This window comes from Harmonia axyridis, chromosome 4 (assembly GCF_914767665.1).
Source record: "Harmonia axyridis chromosome 4, icHarAxyr1.1, whole genome shotgun sequence".
NCBI lineage: Eukaryota > Metazoa > Arthropoda > Insecta > Coleoptera > Coccinellidae > Harmonia > Harmonia axyridis.
The window spans coordinates 36,251,937-36,268,739 of NC_059504.1; the positions used below are offsets into that span (position 1 = coordinate 36,251,937).

Genomic DNA, 16,803 nt, shown 5'->3' on the forward strand with positions numbered 1-16,803 from the left:
GAGAAAAGTTGGACTTTCCCCACTTGTTGCACAATATACTATTTTTGTATCTCAAAAGTCTTGAAAGCAATAATAAACTTCATTTCCACACAATTATAATATAATAACTACAACGATTGTTTCGCCTACTTCGCCACAATGTGACGAAACAAATTCTCGTATTGTATTATAATCTTGTGGAAATTAAGTTTAATATTTTATTTTATGTATAAAATATTAAACTTAATTTCCACAAGATTATAATACAATACGAGAATTTGTTTCGTCATTTAGTGACAACAGAACAAATTTAGATAAAATATCCCAGAGCTCATTATACCTACTTGAAGGGATTTCGGTTAAGTTAAATATTTCGTCGTTTGTCGTCGTAGAATTTTAACGATTGTAGAAAGGTTATTATATTTCGAATTCTTTCTGATACTGGCAGAGATTGAATGAGGTAGAAAGTTTGCAATTGAAGGTTCTCATTATGCTAACGTCTCCTAGGGATAATTAACGAAAAGATAAATCATTTCTGAATACTTCAATACCACTCATCATCCGCCTACAGTTGACAGTAAAAATGTTGATATTCTCTTGACGTCTTTATCGCCCAATTGACTTCATGCAACCCCTCAAATTTTCTTGGAATTTGTGTAGCACTCTACTCAAATGAAAAGATAATAACGAGGTTTGAATAAAACTACTTGGACAACAAACACCAATCGGTCTTTACTCGTATGTAATAGCAATATAAACATATTATCGCTTCCAAATTCGCCGGTGTTTCTACTTGCGGTGCAAATACAACCTTAGTCCTTCAAATCAACATGGTTTACAGAAGGGAGAACTTACCAGGTGCTGCCCAAGTGGGGTCTCTCCACACACCCCCATCGTGATGATTCAGATGATTCAATGCTAGTGATTTAGCATCTTTTCCTTCGATGCCCCACAGCTTTTTAGCTGCTGGAGCGATCTGCAAAAAAAGAAAGGAAAATTAGTTTCGAATTCAGATAGGTTCGACAATGATGTTGCATCTTCAGAAATTGAAGGTTTCTGATAAGGATAATGAACAATGAATTGTTAATATGAGTCAACTCGTAGTTAAGCAAATTATCTATTCTTTCAAACATTTCTATTCCCATTACTTAAGGCTTCATCGAAACTTTCAACCAACGTTCGGAAAAATATGATAAGTTGTTAATACATGTTGGATAGAAGTAGTCTGATCACCATTGCATTTTCAGAAAAAGAAAACACATGAATTAACATAAAGAGTTTTCCAATAAAAAGTTTCATTCTGAAATTAAAAGAAACGAGGCCTATATTTTAAGAGAAATCAGTGGATGTTTATTATGTGAAGAGCAAGGTATACATATAATTCACTATTGAAAACCATATAAGTCAAATGTCCGCCACGGCTAAGGTTGCAGCACAATATCCTTATCAGGAAATTTTACATGGCCAATTCGCACATTTGAGGCTGTATGTCCTCGACAACTTCACGAATCCTATCTTCAAGGTTTTGAATCAACTGTGGTATGAAAGGTAGAGATAAGGAGAATAATCTTCCCTTTTCAAGTGTCTGTTGAACTGACGTAAATTGGTAGCGCTAGTGTAGCTGAAGGGTGAATTTCATATGAAACGTCAAAAAGTACTGAAAGAGATAAAGCAAGAATTAAACAAAGAAAGAAAGTGTGATCGCCTTCTTGGGTTGGTTACCCTTTGGATATACTAGCGCCGTTGAGGAAAATGTTTAAACCCCTACAAACGTTCTTAACAGTTCTACCACAAGAGATGTTCTCCTTATATCAACCCCCCCAGAAATGGTGGATCATTTGCGTATTTCACGTGAATTAAAAAAAGAAGTCTAAAAGTTCACAAGATATTTCTTCGAGAAACTTTTCTTGCAAAATTGCTATTGCTATTATTTCGTTGCTTATATGGCACGTAGCGCCGTCTTGTTGAAAATAAACGTCAATATATTCCAAATTTGGCCACAAAAATATTGAATCATAGCTGGGTAGAGCAATCCATTCACTCAACAGTTGCATCAGCCTTATAATTGAATAACTAAGGTCCAATCACACCCCCAATATGCTTTTCAACAATCATTCTGGGATTTTCCGAGTCTCAAATGCGACAATTCTCCTCATTAACGTAGCTTCCGAGGTGAAAATGGGCTCAACATTGAAAATGATTTTATCAATTGAAATCGGGATTCTGTTGATGCATTTCAAGGACCCCATCAGAGAAGATACGACGCTACTGAACTTCAACAGACTCAAAACCTACGTCTTCATGTAAAATATGGTGTAATATTGTTTGTTAAATGCCTGATTCCCAAGATCGGATTTTCGTCAGCGCTACAGCAGCAATATTCTCAGTTGTTCTTGTACGACGCACACGGTTTCGATTCCCCACGTCACTAACTTGCCGGCCGAGAAGGTGTTCAAATGTGACTTAGTTTTACGAACCGTGAATGCAAAATTTTCACCACCTTTTAGAGAATTTTAACAATTTCAATGCGTTTGTTCCATTTTTAGTAATGACGTAGTTTTTATAACCTGTCAAATGTCAAAAGATGACAGTCACCAAGATATCGGACTATTCGAAATGAAAACTCTTATTGAAAAACACTGTAACAGGGCAACAACGGACTAACATTTTGTCCAAAGGTCTATTATTTTCAAATTTTCTACCGGAAGTGTTTGATATACTCTATGACCGTTGTTTGAGGCCTTCAGGGGATCAAGGAGTCGGACTAGAATGTCATGGCGACGGGAATTGAATTCTTTTGTAGAGAGCGTAGATTAAGTAAATTTGGGAATTCGCTTTTCTGTTGCATTTTCGAAGAATAAAGTTTATCTGAATAAGTTCAGTCTTTTATTTGCCGAATCCGGAGCCTGACAAAACATTGTTAACAGAAGCGATTAAGAATTCGATTATACTCGGATTTGAAATTTTCAAGGTGGTTCAATGTCCGAATATCTCAAGTTCGTTAATTGTCAAAATCCGTTTGATGCTTCCGGAGTTGAACGCCTATGAAATTTTGTTCCCTACAATTTCGAAATAGTTATAAAATAGTAAAAAAGAAAGTCCATGCGGTAGTCCGCCAAAATCGTCATCATTAGTACATGGAACTTTTTTTTTTTTAATTTTCGATAAATAGGTTATGTGTCAAGTGCACAAAAATAGTCTCGCATTCAGCGTCCGTTGCATTTCTTCCGAAATACGTTTAGGAGTTGCCGCAAAGCTAAGGTTCCGGTCGCCGTCATATCGAAATGTTTACGCATTATTCACAGATGACCCCGACAATAAGTTCCAGTGTACGTGCGCTCTTGCGTACGGATAATGATAATTGGGATCGATAATATCGCGAATTCGAAATACCTCGCTGGCATGGAGAGCGACGTCCTTGAGCGAGACGTAGGCAAAACTGCCGGAGTTCACTCAACCGATTTCATGGTCGTCTAGTTGGCTGTCCCGGTTCTTCGCTTCACTTCGAGAGCATCTTGTGCTCTCCGCCATTCTACCATGGCTACTAAGCTGCACCGCGCTCGGGCCGGAATCCCTAATACAACGTATTGGAAGAAGACTATAGATTAGAGAGGATCTCGAGAAGCCAATACCAATCCTAAAACACTGGGATAGACTATGGATTAGAGAGAATCTCAAGAAGCCAATACCAAACCTAAAATATTGAGATAAAACTATAGATTAGAGAGAATCTCAAGAAGCCTATACCAAACCTAAAATAATGAGATAAAACTATAGATCAGAGAGCATCTCAAGAAGCCTATACCAAACCTGAAATACACCATATTGGGATAACACTTTAGATCAGAGAGAATCCAAAGAAGCCAATGTCAAAATTAAAATACACGGTATTGGGATAACACTACATATTAGAGAGAATCTCAAGAAGCAAATACCAAACCTAAAATATATAAATTTAGCTGGTGATTCCTCGTCAAAAAATAGGTTGGGCCTTTCATATAAACTTTTTTTGTGGCCTTCCTGATTAGTTACAGCCCCCTGAAGATGGTACCCGAAGAGTAGTTTTCAATTTTTTTCTTAAAAACCAAGAAATTCACGAAAATGAAATTGAGCTGTCATTTTATGCGGGCAAGAAGGCATTCAAAAAATGTTTGGAGGTGTTCGTTCATGATTCCAAGGGGTAGAAAAAGCCAACCCTTATTTCCCAATAACTTTATCTATATTCATATTTTACAATAAGAAAATTAATTTTGGATAGACTGATCAATTCTCAACAAATTAGGTCTCTTAAAATTTTCCAAGGAAAAAAGCCTCCCCTCAATCTAGTTTCGCAATAACTTTTTCTATATTTTTATTTCACAATAAGAAAATTAATTTTGGATAGACTGACCAATTCTTATTAAATTAGGTTTTTTGTAATTTTTTTTGCTAAAATTCAGTTTTTGAAAAAAAAAATAAGATTAACAACAGATAATACGCCTGAGTAGTGGAGGCTGGAATTAGTTTCGTCCTTAATTAATTTATCCAATTGGCGGGTGTCAAAACGATTTATTTATTGAGAACTGGTACAAATATAAAATAAATGTAACAAAAAAAAAAACAATTGCGAACTTCATAAATTAAAAATTACTTCTTGGGCGCCATCTCTAGGGGGCTGTAACTGAGCAGGTGGTTGTTCAAAAAAAAGGTTAAATGAAAGACCCATCCTATTTTTTGAACAGGAATCACCCCCTAATTTTTTTCGCAACTATTCATATACACCCTGTTTAACCATAAGATCGGGCGAAAAATGAAAAAATATAGGTTCTTCTCTTCTGTTCGATGAATTTGAAGGTCTAACTTTTTTTTAATATTCTCAGTTGTTTCTATTTTTAATTTGGAATCAGATACTAAAAATTATTAGGGTTAATATCAAGGTTGTGTCACAGTAAAAAGATTAACTATACCGTTACTAGTTCCTACAGAAATACTAACAAAGGCGCAAAAATCCCTAAGACTGTACAGTGCATCCCATTTTGGGTGAGACAGCCAGGTTTCTCGCTTGTTATTTAAGATAGAGCCTTGCGGTTTTCACGTTCCTGTCCTACTTTTTCGTGAAACTCAAATTGGTCTAATCAGATTTTTCATAACTGTTTCCGTTCAAGAGATACAGGGTGATTTTGGAAATTGATACTTTTCGGACACCTCCTTTATCTCCGAAGTTAGTAGAAATAATGCTGAGGTAAAAACTACATCTGAATCAGAATTCTGCGTAGAATCCAGTGGCGTACTCAAATTTTTTTTTTCGGGGTATGGTTTTGAAGATTCAACACAAACCTATATTTTTTTTAATGGAACACCCTGTATATTATTACTTCGTTCGATTCGTATTTTTTTTTCCTTCAAAATGATGTATGATACTATGTAGGTAGGACGTTCAGAAATATAAAAAAACACTAAAACATCAAATTTATTATTATGGAGGCCCATGTCCAGCAGTGGACGGTTTAGGGCTGAATGATGATGATGATTATTATGGAGAAAATTCTAGACGAATGGGAATTGGCCGATTTGATTCCAATATTCAAGGGTGAGTACCTATATTTACAGATATTCTGAGAAATTGTTTTATGCACTTCGTTGGTCTGAATGAAAAAATTAACAGATTGATTGTTGGCCAGGTATCATTAGATTTCATACTGAAATTCACGCTTTGGGTTTTCAGAGCATGGAATAACACCTGATAATATAACAAAACTAACAGAAAGCCTAATTAAGGAATTGATCGCTAATATCGGAAAAAGGATGAAATTCACTGAGAAGTGGATTAAGATAGTAGAGTCGTCGGTATGTACTCAAGTATGTTCACACAATAGTTCATGCAATAGGTGATACAAATTTAGTACCTGTTCTAATTTTAGGAAACAAAGATATATTTTTTTAATTTTTGTTATACGTTTTTTTTATGATAATATATTATATATTTTTGACGAATGTTATATGTTTATGTTGAGAAAATAAAATGTGTTCAATTTTTTCCTTTGTAAATTCTGTTTTCACCCAAAATTCCATTTTCAGGTACCTCATAAGAAAAATATGGAATGTTGAGTGATCCTTCGGAGAAAATAATTATTGTTGTTATCCCTCCATCAGCTATCCGTTTTTTAACGATGTGATATTAGACCTTCCATATTTAATCATTAAAAAAAAACTCGATCTTCTCTCCAAAATAATCTGTTGCCTAACAGAGGCTGTCATTTATTTCAAAAACCAATATTGAGGGATTATACGATATATGCCCAATATGATTTGTCGAGATAAATAATATCGTGATACCTAATATGTTAATACTGCCTGAAAGGTACAAGTTTCTCTATATTTGAAGAGATAATAGATGATTTCCAAAATAAATTCAACTTCATTTCACGTAACTCAAGTATAATATAATTCGAAACTCGGTGGTTTACAATTCTTCGGGTATATTAATCGCTAGAGGTAACATTACCTCCGAGATTTAGGGTACTTCATTATGTACGATTACTGTAGAGTTGTACCAAGAACCTTATATTCCTTACAATTCGTACAAATCTACAGTAATCGTACACAATGAAGTACCCTAAATCTCGGACGTAATGTTACCTCTAGCGATTAATATACCCAAAGAATTGTAAACCACCGAGTTTTATTTATTCTTATTTGGAAACTAAGGAAGTTTCGTCAGAAGATTGTTCTATGTTCGATCCAAGAAGTCTTATTCTTATTCGAAGTTTTGGGTAGGTTTACTCGAAGAATGTTCTATACTCATTCCAAGAAGCCTTATTCTTAATCGGAAACTAAGAAAGTTTTGCCAGAAGATTGTTCTATGTTCGATCCAAGTGGGCTTATTCTTGGTTGAAGTAATCCTTCATCTTGATATAAAAGTTATTATACTATTCTCAAGTTTACTTTTCCTCATATGAATTGTAGTGAACATTTACGTTTAAGAATAACGTGCATCTTGCATTGAGTCAAGTTATGCTTGCGGATATATGAGTCTAATATTGCTTCCAGTCAAGACTACTAGTCTTGGATATAGCATATATTTTTTTCAGTGCAGTGTTGCAAGTTATAATAGGAAATTTACTAATCCTTCCATCCCAGTTATTTAGTAGAAGCACTTTGGAATTGTCGATTTTTTTGGCATAATTTTTTTGGGCTAAAACCCTATTAAAAGTGTTTTGTCTCAAATTGTGATTCTGCTAGCTTGACGTTAAACTGGCAGAACCCACAAGCTTATCGATTTTTCATAGAAAATTTGATTACACCTTTTACGCTCACGTTTGAACCCGATGCCAAATTACATAGTAATTCTAAGCTCTATTCAGGCTAATTCAATACCCTATTACAACATTTTTTACTCTTCAGTTTAACGAGATACCAAAGGTAGTAATAGATTCACCACTGGCAGTACCAAATTTCTGAATATACCTTTCCAAAAAAAGTTATTATTGATATTGGCAGAGAAATTTTGTTATGAGAATTGAAGCAATGTAGATTTTTTTCAGATGTTGCTCCAAGTTAATCTAAACTTGACCGTGTAAATCGAAATCAAATTATTGCAGTAGTTTCGGAGATAATTAAACATAGAGACAGGCAAAAATTTAGAAATATGTATTTTTTTTGTTTCTCTTCTCTTATTTCTTACGTTATTTATTTCTACACTCTGTAAAATGTACAAATACAGCATTTTCTACTGCTTTATTATATGTATCAATTATGATAATATTAATAATAATTATTCGAATGAAGTTTTCAAAATTCACAAATGCGAAAATATCAAGGCCAAAACTATACTGTAACATGTTTTATAATCACGAGGTGTGGCACGAAATTTTGATCGGTAGATCACTAATTTCAGAATCTTCTCTACAAATCATTAAAAAGTTTCATTCAATTCGACCGGACTGGCATTTTTTGATTTCTGGGGACAGAATTATTTCAGTTATATTTCAAAACTACAGAAACCATTTTACCCCATTACGGACGCACCAAAGCTTTTAGACCTAAAACTAATCCTGACAATTCCAAGTATACACCTTTTCTGTCAGAATTTATTATATTTACGAATTCTCGACTAGTGACTATTTTCGACATGATGGATGCAAGTGGCATTTTTGAGAAATAGCATTTTTCTGCGTTCTCATTGGTCGCCAATATTTGAAGATATTTCTTGTTATTTGGAGAGTGTATCCTTTGCATAATAATTCTGCAAATAAATTTATTATTATTTATTGCGAAGGAACTCATCGAAATCACGATTTTAGTTATGAACAAAAATAGTTTGGAATGATCAAATGATAAAATATAATTTATGTCACGTGAAAACTTGAATCGTGAAAAAATTACTTTCAAAATAAAAAAAGGTCTCTTTCGACAATCGATCTTGAGACTTCTGGACCTCCAAAACGATTAGTAGTAGGACAATGAGGTAAACAATGAAGGGTGTCATCGTTTCAAGTTGTATGATTCTGTGACCAATTTGTTCAAATTTGATAACCCGTCCATGGATGGGATTAACAAACTAGGAACTTCTTGCTGAGGTTATTTCAACCTCTCACAAAACAGGACAGCGTATGTTGAACGAACGCTTCTTTTTATATTCGACTCTTGAATTTAACACATTCCAAAAGGAAAACACAATTTTTGATTCCTTGAAAAATTCCAAAGGTTTACTTTTTGCAAACATAATAAACCAAAAATAAAATTCAAAGAGAAGTTTCTGTGAATTATCTTATATGGTTTGAAGAGATATTCGACACTTTACACTAAAAAGATAGAAACAAACTAGTAGGTGACCCGTGAATAATAGAATCCCTATAATTTATGTGGGTTAGCACAGGATTACAGTCGCAGGTGAACTAGAATAGGTGAACCCAGATTTGAATTGTTCACACCATTGGATATTATGTTATGAGAATAGTTCACAATATTGGCGTGGTCGTATTTAGCGTGTGGAGGAGCTATTAAGTTTCCACGAAAACAAAAATTCATCCATATAGGTAACAGTTTGGTTGCAACGTTTAAGAACCCCAAGCAAAATATTCGAAGTAACAATTCCAATGATTCGTATATTAAGAATAAAACGAAAAAGAAAAAATCTGATATAAATTGAAAACTCAAAAAAATTAGTGGATATACATACGATGCTATAAATAGAGCAATGGTCCAATAATGCTATTGGTGAAATCTAGCCCAATAATACTCGATAGTACATTGGAATTATAGTTTTCATATACATCTCCACTTATTTTTTTGGACTAAAAACCAAATTCGAATCATAATCGACATCGATATATTAGACATGAACGAAAACAAAAATTCTTCTATATAGAAGCCTAAATCTAAAACAAATGCACATAATGCTAGCAGATAGGTAACATTTTGGTTGCAACTTTTAAGAACCCCAAGCAAAATATTCGAATTAACTTAACAATTCTGATGATTCTTATATTGTGAATAAAACGAAAAAGAGAAAATCTGAAATAAATTGAAAACTCAAAAAAAAAAAATAGTGGATATCACTCTAACGACATACGAAGCTATAAATAGAGCAATGGTCCAATAATGTTATTGGTGAAATCTTGCCCAATAATACTCGATAGTACATTGAAGTTATACTTGTCATATCCAGCTCCTTTTTTTTTTGGACCAAAAACCAAAATCGAAATCGATATATTAGACATGTAGAAAATACCCTTCAAAAATATTTATTACACGCCATTGAATACTGTAAAGTAATTGCAATATTCAAGATGCTTAACCACTTCTTGACACCAAAATGACTTTTGCAAAAATCATAAACTACGGACATGAATGGCCTTAAACGACATGGTCTAATTGCATGGGTTCAAGGTCCCCTGATGATAACAGTACTTGAGGAGTATATTTTGCCCCAAAACAAACACGAATAAATTTCCAAAATCCAAACTACCCCGAAGAATCCAATCCATTAATTATATTCAACCTACAAACCAGTTGTTGATAAGATGTAGAAAATGCATAGAAATTCAAAGTTATTAGAAAAATGTTTAATATTTTTTCTTGGAATTGCAATAGTTTTTCATTGAAACATGTTGTAAATGTTCTATTTGAAAAATTGAATTATGTATATTGCGGTTTAAGAACATAAGCAGGCATACAATCAAAATACAATCCAATACAAATAATACGCAAAACAACCATAAACAAAAATTCCTTTTGATATAGAAGTGGTTTCTTGCTACAGGTATGTTCATGTTAAAAATGCGACTATTTATCTAAATTGAATAGAAGAAAATACGGGATTTCAAACGAAAATAACTCCAAAAATGAAATAAATCGTTTGAAAAAAATATTTTCTAGTAGTCACAAAAATGCTGATGGCTGATGAAAAAGAAGAAGTCACAGAAATTAAGAACCAAATAATTTGAAAAAATCATATCATTTCAGAAAATATTTCGATAACAATGCTACTTTCGGATTTTCAAATTCCAAGTTCTTTGTCTAAGCTTCCAGAAGTATTCTTCACAGGTAGAATATCCAGAGTAACAACTTATTTATGAATACAGGTAAGGTACCTAGTCATTCAATTCCATTACTGGACAGTTTAGAATATTTTCTCTATTTTCTTATTTCATTTTTGTACCTGGACTTTCTATAATATCCAAATACTACTTTGCGTATCATACCAAGTTCTGGTACAAAAATATAAGACCTCGAATGTCTTGGAAATAATTGTCCGAAATTAGTTTGAGTGAAGCCATAACCTATTGATTATCCTGCCAATCGAGTATTCTCACATGCCTTTCAAAACAACAGGGAATAAAATATATAAATACCGGCACATTCAGTATAGCCTGTCATTCAACTTTTATAATTTACATTACAGGTGTTCAACTATCACTGAAAGTTCTCAGATAAGCCCCATTTCAAAGGGTTTATGTATTAATGAGTTATACCTTTAAAAGAGGTATAAAATTATATCATTCCTTGTATTTTCTTATTTGGAAAAAAAAAGATATTAATGGTTCGTCACGTACGTTATTGTCTATGTTTATTAACATGTAAAAATTGATCCAACATAAAACAATTCGATACAACTTACACAATCTTAACATAACCTAACCTAAACAAACAATCGTTATCTACGTTTGTAGAAAAAATAATACAGAAAAACCGGAGCTTTCCTTGCCAAATTGATGATCTAGAATAGACCTTGGAGATGAATATCCAAGAATTCCCCAGTATCACGAAAATATATAAATATCACATCTGGGCATTTTGTGGCAGTGACCCCCCAATCGAACTAATAGTCATGGTGGTTGAAGCCTTCGTCTAATCGACGCTTTAGGACAAGCGGGTGAATAAACAAACGGGAAACGACCGTGCGAGGGCAGAACCAGTCGACTACCCAATCTTAAAACCATTATGGCTACCTGAACGTTGTAAATAGAAGAACAACAAGGCACAAAACCTGTTGCGTCCAGTACAAAAAAAAAACAAAAACAAAAAACACTCATGACCAAAGTGTATACAACAAAAAACGAAAAATAAACACCAAACACGTGCCAAAGAAAACAAATAGTCGGTTGAAACAGGAAGAAAACAAGTATAGTTACCATATCCGGACCCATATCTTTCATAATATTCAGCGTGGTTTATTTAACATAACAGAAACTTCCGACGGTTAATCCTGTGAACACTTCAAACCACTGTAACTATAGTTTGTTTTATGTCGTGCTTCGTTCGGCGTCACAGTTAAAACTTCGCGAACTATTTGTACAAACCGTAACAATTTTTATACAATAACACTTCGAAGCATCGAGCACAAGGTACTGCGTCCAACTGATGGTCGGCGAGGAACAAAGAAACGGGGAGCAGATGCGCGTGCGCCCGGTTTCGAGGTGGGTTCCGACGACAGCGACGAAGGTGGACGGCGCAAACGAACGAAGGCTAATAAACGAAGGCAAGAAGAGTCGGCATGTTTACAGCCGGTTGGGTTCGTGTGTCTGCCGATAGAAAATATCAGGGAAATCCGGGGCGGCATTGCCGGATTATGGAAAAGAGAGGATGCAGTTCAGAAGGGTGCACGTAGGGCTTTAGAACCATCTACCAAAATTAATTTTTCAAAATATGTATCGAAAAGCTGGAGTACAACGACAACACTAGTTCGAAGTTGATCACAAAAAAAACTATCGGGATTGATTTACGGTTTGTTTTTGTTCTTATGATACGTATTACCAATATGTGAAATTATTTGGGGTCCCCACAGTGGCGACGCCAGCTTTCGAAAACAGGGGAAGCCAAAGGGGGGCCGAATATTTTTTGGGGAGGCAAATATTATAGTTCTGCTAATCTTACAATTATTTTAGCCTTAGTATGTCAAATTTTAGGGGGGCCCTAATCTTGAACCAAATTACTCGAAAGAATTTTTTTTATTGCCAATTCGTTTGTTCTCACGTTATACTGGATGTTCCTAAATTAGAGTTACGGAGGAAAATGGGAGATTCCTTGGATAATTTTAAGAATAAAAAGTTCCATGAATATGAGCCCGCAAACGCTTTATTTTCGAGAAACAGGGTGTTTCTAGTGTGTCATAATTTTTAGTGTGGCTAATATCAGTTTATCAAATCTTCATTAATCTTCGCTACAGAGTAGGTGAAAAAGTACCAAAACTTATAATTAATTCATTCATTACAGCTTACTAGCTGGATCTTAATAATAACTCGGATTTTCCTGAGAGCTGTTTGAAATTTTTTTCTCGAAATCGATAGCAGATACGATAAAAATATAACAAACCAAAAAGTGTATTACTGGACCAGAGTTTCTTTTTGCATTTTTTTAAACTACCAGCGGTTCACCAAAATAATAGTTATGAAGGAAAGAATCATGTACCCTTCCAGAAAAAATATCACCCTGTGGATTTGCATTCAAAATTACAATTATAATTAATTATCCTGTGGAATTTGAATGAAACACAATAAATTGTACAACACATCCCAGAAAATTTTCCATACGAATTACTCAGTTCTGTTCTTTGATAACTACAGTATTGAAATTTTGTGACGAGAATGATACAAAAAACCGAAAAAAACGGGCAAGTGTATACCGATGACGAATGCAAAAATCACAGACGGCAAATAAGTGGCCGACAAAGCGGATAGATAAAGGAAAATAATAAACCTCGATCCTAGACTTGCTTCGCAGTTTTATATTTTGGAAATCTTAAGGGGGAGGAAATTACCCCCAGTACCCTCCCCCCGTTTCTACGCCCTTGATGGGGAATAGAAGATTTATTTTACAACCATGGACTTATGAAATAATATTTTATCACTCAAGCTCCCTTACAAAGAACTTAATTAATTATTCAAGACAAGAACTGTGAAACCAGAAATGGAAGATGTAGCAATATCAATTTCAATATGCGCACACGTCGCTCAATTTGGAACCGATTGATTATCTTTCGTGAGCAAGCAACGTAACATTTCATCTTCCTTAAATATTATTATCACTTTAGCCGAAATCTAAAACCTAATATGATTACTTCCAATAAAAAACTTTCGAAATCGTTTTCGAGACAAATATTCATCTTTCAAGCGAGAATATGATCATTAAAATATCAAGACCAGAAATCAAAAAAATACCATTGATCATTTGAAAATAGTGCTGAAAGGAATTGTTGAAACAATTTTTTTCGTATAGTAGACACAAATACTATTCAAATGCAGATTTGAAGCTTTATCTATCATTTAGTTTGTTTACAGTACTTCAATTTGTCCCAAGTTCACAACAACAAAATATACCTTCGACACAAATGTCATTTATAAATTTTTGGAGAAATTTTATTTAGAACAAAAATGCATGTTTCGAGGAATGTTCGATTATTTTTCTTTTCGATATATATCAGCACCAAATCATGAAAAAAGGACATTCAACATTCAAATTTATTTCGGATGAGATCGCTACTTTTAATGAAATTTATAAATTTTTTTTGAATAAATGCTGAAACTTCTTGTCATAAACTGACATCGTAAGAAAACCCTTCTTGTTTGCTCAGAAAAACGAAATAACTTTTTCTCGAATAAAAGCTACGAATCTGAATTTTTGGATAACTCACTTCGACGATGAACTTCATAAACACACAAAATTTTATTGAAATCTGACGATTGTGAGATATACAAATTTGACCAAAAAAAATAAACTCCCAATTATACTATACCCACAAAACTATGCATGAACATTTGTTTAACTATTCTGCAACTGATTTCTTAATTTTAGTTTGATTGAATAAGTATTTTTCAATTATCGAGAAAACAAAGTTCCATCAAACAGATTTCAACCATTAATGAACATAAGCCAGATATTTTTTTCTGAACCTATCCCGAAAATTTCAGGTATGTAGTACATTCCGACTTATCGACTGTCAATTTTTATATCGATTTTTTTTATTTTCAATCAATCCCAACAGAGATAACTCTTGGCTCAAAATTCGAAAATTTTTTAGCACAAATAAAAGGTTTTATGAATGGAAAAGTTAAAGATATTTCATCACAATAAAGAATTCCTGGATTCAACAGAGTAAATTGAATCACCAGGAGCCCTATATGGCTTTGGCAAGCATTTTTCAAAACTCAAATTACTATTTTGAGGCATTTCTGCTGTGGATAATTCCAAAGGTTTAGTCTTGGAAGCAACAAACCAAAAACTGTGGTATTCATGATATAATTATTGTTGAATTTGTATCATATTGTACTAAATTCGCCTAATTTGAACAGAAAAATATTCTGTTGACTGACCAGACATTTCAAAAATTCCTCGGAATCTCTTCGATTCAAAGAGAAGCATACAAGCAGTTCAATTTGTCAAGCAAACAAGTGAAGAAAAGGGCTGTTGATACATTATTTTTTCCTTTGTCCTAAAAACTTCAATTTTAGGAAGGTGGCAGTTATACCCGTTTAACCGAATAAAAAATAAGTATGAATCTTCTAATTGGGTAACAATGATAATTATTCAACAATAAAATCATATGAATTATCTAGAATATAATCGAACTTAAGATGACAATGACGATAAATACCAATATACAACTGTTGACAGATCTTGTACCTTTGTTTTAGGATTTACTGTCATCTATCTTCATTCAACAACATTCAATCAACACGGAATCTTAGTCACTTATAGATATTTCCAAAAAATATTTCGAATTATTAGTGTCCCTACAAATTGTGAACATTTTGGAAATCATAGCAGTAGGGCATGTTTGAAAAACCAAATAGTAAATGATGCCAAATAGTAAATTAATTAGCAATTTTTTGACAAAGTTCCAAGAAAGGCTTCAGACTTAGAAAGAAGATATTGCAATAGTAAAATGAAACAAAAAGTAGAAATGACGTAATCAAACTAAGCGCCAGCTTCGGAAAATGTTAACATTCCCACGAACTAGTTTGGTAAAAATAATCTCTTATCAAAATTTTTGATAAGGCATTCCCAGTAAAACTAGAATACCAGAACAAATAAACATTCCCATTCTCAAATTCTGCATTAAATTAAAATAATTATGTGTATATATTCAATGAAAAATAAAAAGAAAGAAATATAATGGAAGTTTTTTTTGTTTCAATGGAATTATTGATTTCCCGTGCGGCTGTGGAAAATCGAAATTAAGTTGGTAAGTCATATTGTGAATTGCAGAATTGGGTTGGTATTGGAAATGTCATTGACGGAAGGATGGATTTGGTTCAGTTTGTTTTATTGGTTATGATCCAAGAAATAGTGAAACTAAAAAGTTGTATCAATTTTGAACACACATTGATTAGTTATTTTGAGTACTTCTCCCAGTACCGTTTGAAAAAAGAAGAAGGCAAGTCATTACAGCCTGGATTATTAGTGCAAGAAAACCTGTGCAATAAGATTTCAACTTTAACCAATCATTGAATGATTTGATAGTTATGAAAAGCAACAAATATATCAGTCTGGATAGCATTGGACCAAAAGGCATCTGGATTTTAATAAAAAAAAGACAATAATACATCAAATGAATTGGCTACAAATTCAAAACAGTTGATAAAAGGAAAATTCTCATCGATAAACAGAAAATAATTATAATAAGTAGAGTACGATTTTATGATAAATACAGAGAATATTTGCAACAAAATGTGAAATTCATTTATCTGAATGAAACATGCGTTATTTGAAAATGGCAAGTCTTATTCAACAGTGGACTCTGGAAAAAAAACCAAAAGGATTGCCAAGTATATTCAAGGGTAAAGGAAAAGGTACACTATTTTGAATGCTGGATTGATGAATTTTTAGCTGGACGTTTTGACAGTGGTGATCATAACGATTACCATAAACCTATGAATGGAGAATAATTTCATAAAATTGGGTAGTTAATTTAATACCTTCTCTGCAGATAATTGGAATAATAAGCTCAGATGATGAATTTCTAAAATTCTTTGGAGAATAACCGAAGCTATATGACATTTTCCATAATGACCATGTCATTCGTTCGGAAATAAAGTGTGTTATTATTATATGAAGGAATATATAAAATATAAAAAAGATCTGTAAACAATGTCTTGGCATTGCATCTATAGTTATTTATATCATATTTTGAAATCAAATACTGTTATATCTGCTTTTTGTTCTTCAATGATAATCCAAAAATTTAATAAATTCTAATTTCTTTATAGAATTTTTAGTGAGTATTTAATCGAAAAATTTATTTAGCAAAAAGGAATATGCATATTTTAATGATCTTCTATGGGTTCTTCATGGCGACTCTTAAATGAATAGATATCTCTTCATTGGATTTCCTTGAAATGTGAA

The 16,803-nt window shown here is 33.2% G+C and overlaps 1 protein-coding gene across 8 annotated transcripts in view; it reads right to left on the bottom strand.

The window, feature by feature from the left end:
* Positions 1-16,803, bottom strand: part of LOC123677480 (maternal protein pumilio-like) — a 140,441-nt gene that overhangs the window by 120,542 nt on the left and 3,096 nt on the right. For 7 of the 8 annotated variants that reach the window (XM_045614025.1, XM_045614026.1, XM_045614020.1 and 4 more), the window contains one exon: positions 835-955. In XM_045614025.1, the coding sequence (XP_045469981.1) occupies positions 835-955 (121 nt within the window). Of the gene's footprint in view, positions 1-834; positions 956-11,594; positions 11,831-16,803 lie in introns of those variants that run through there. The other variant, XM_045614028.1, reaches the window with a different exon arrangement.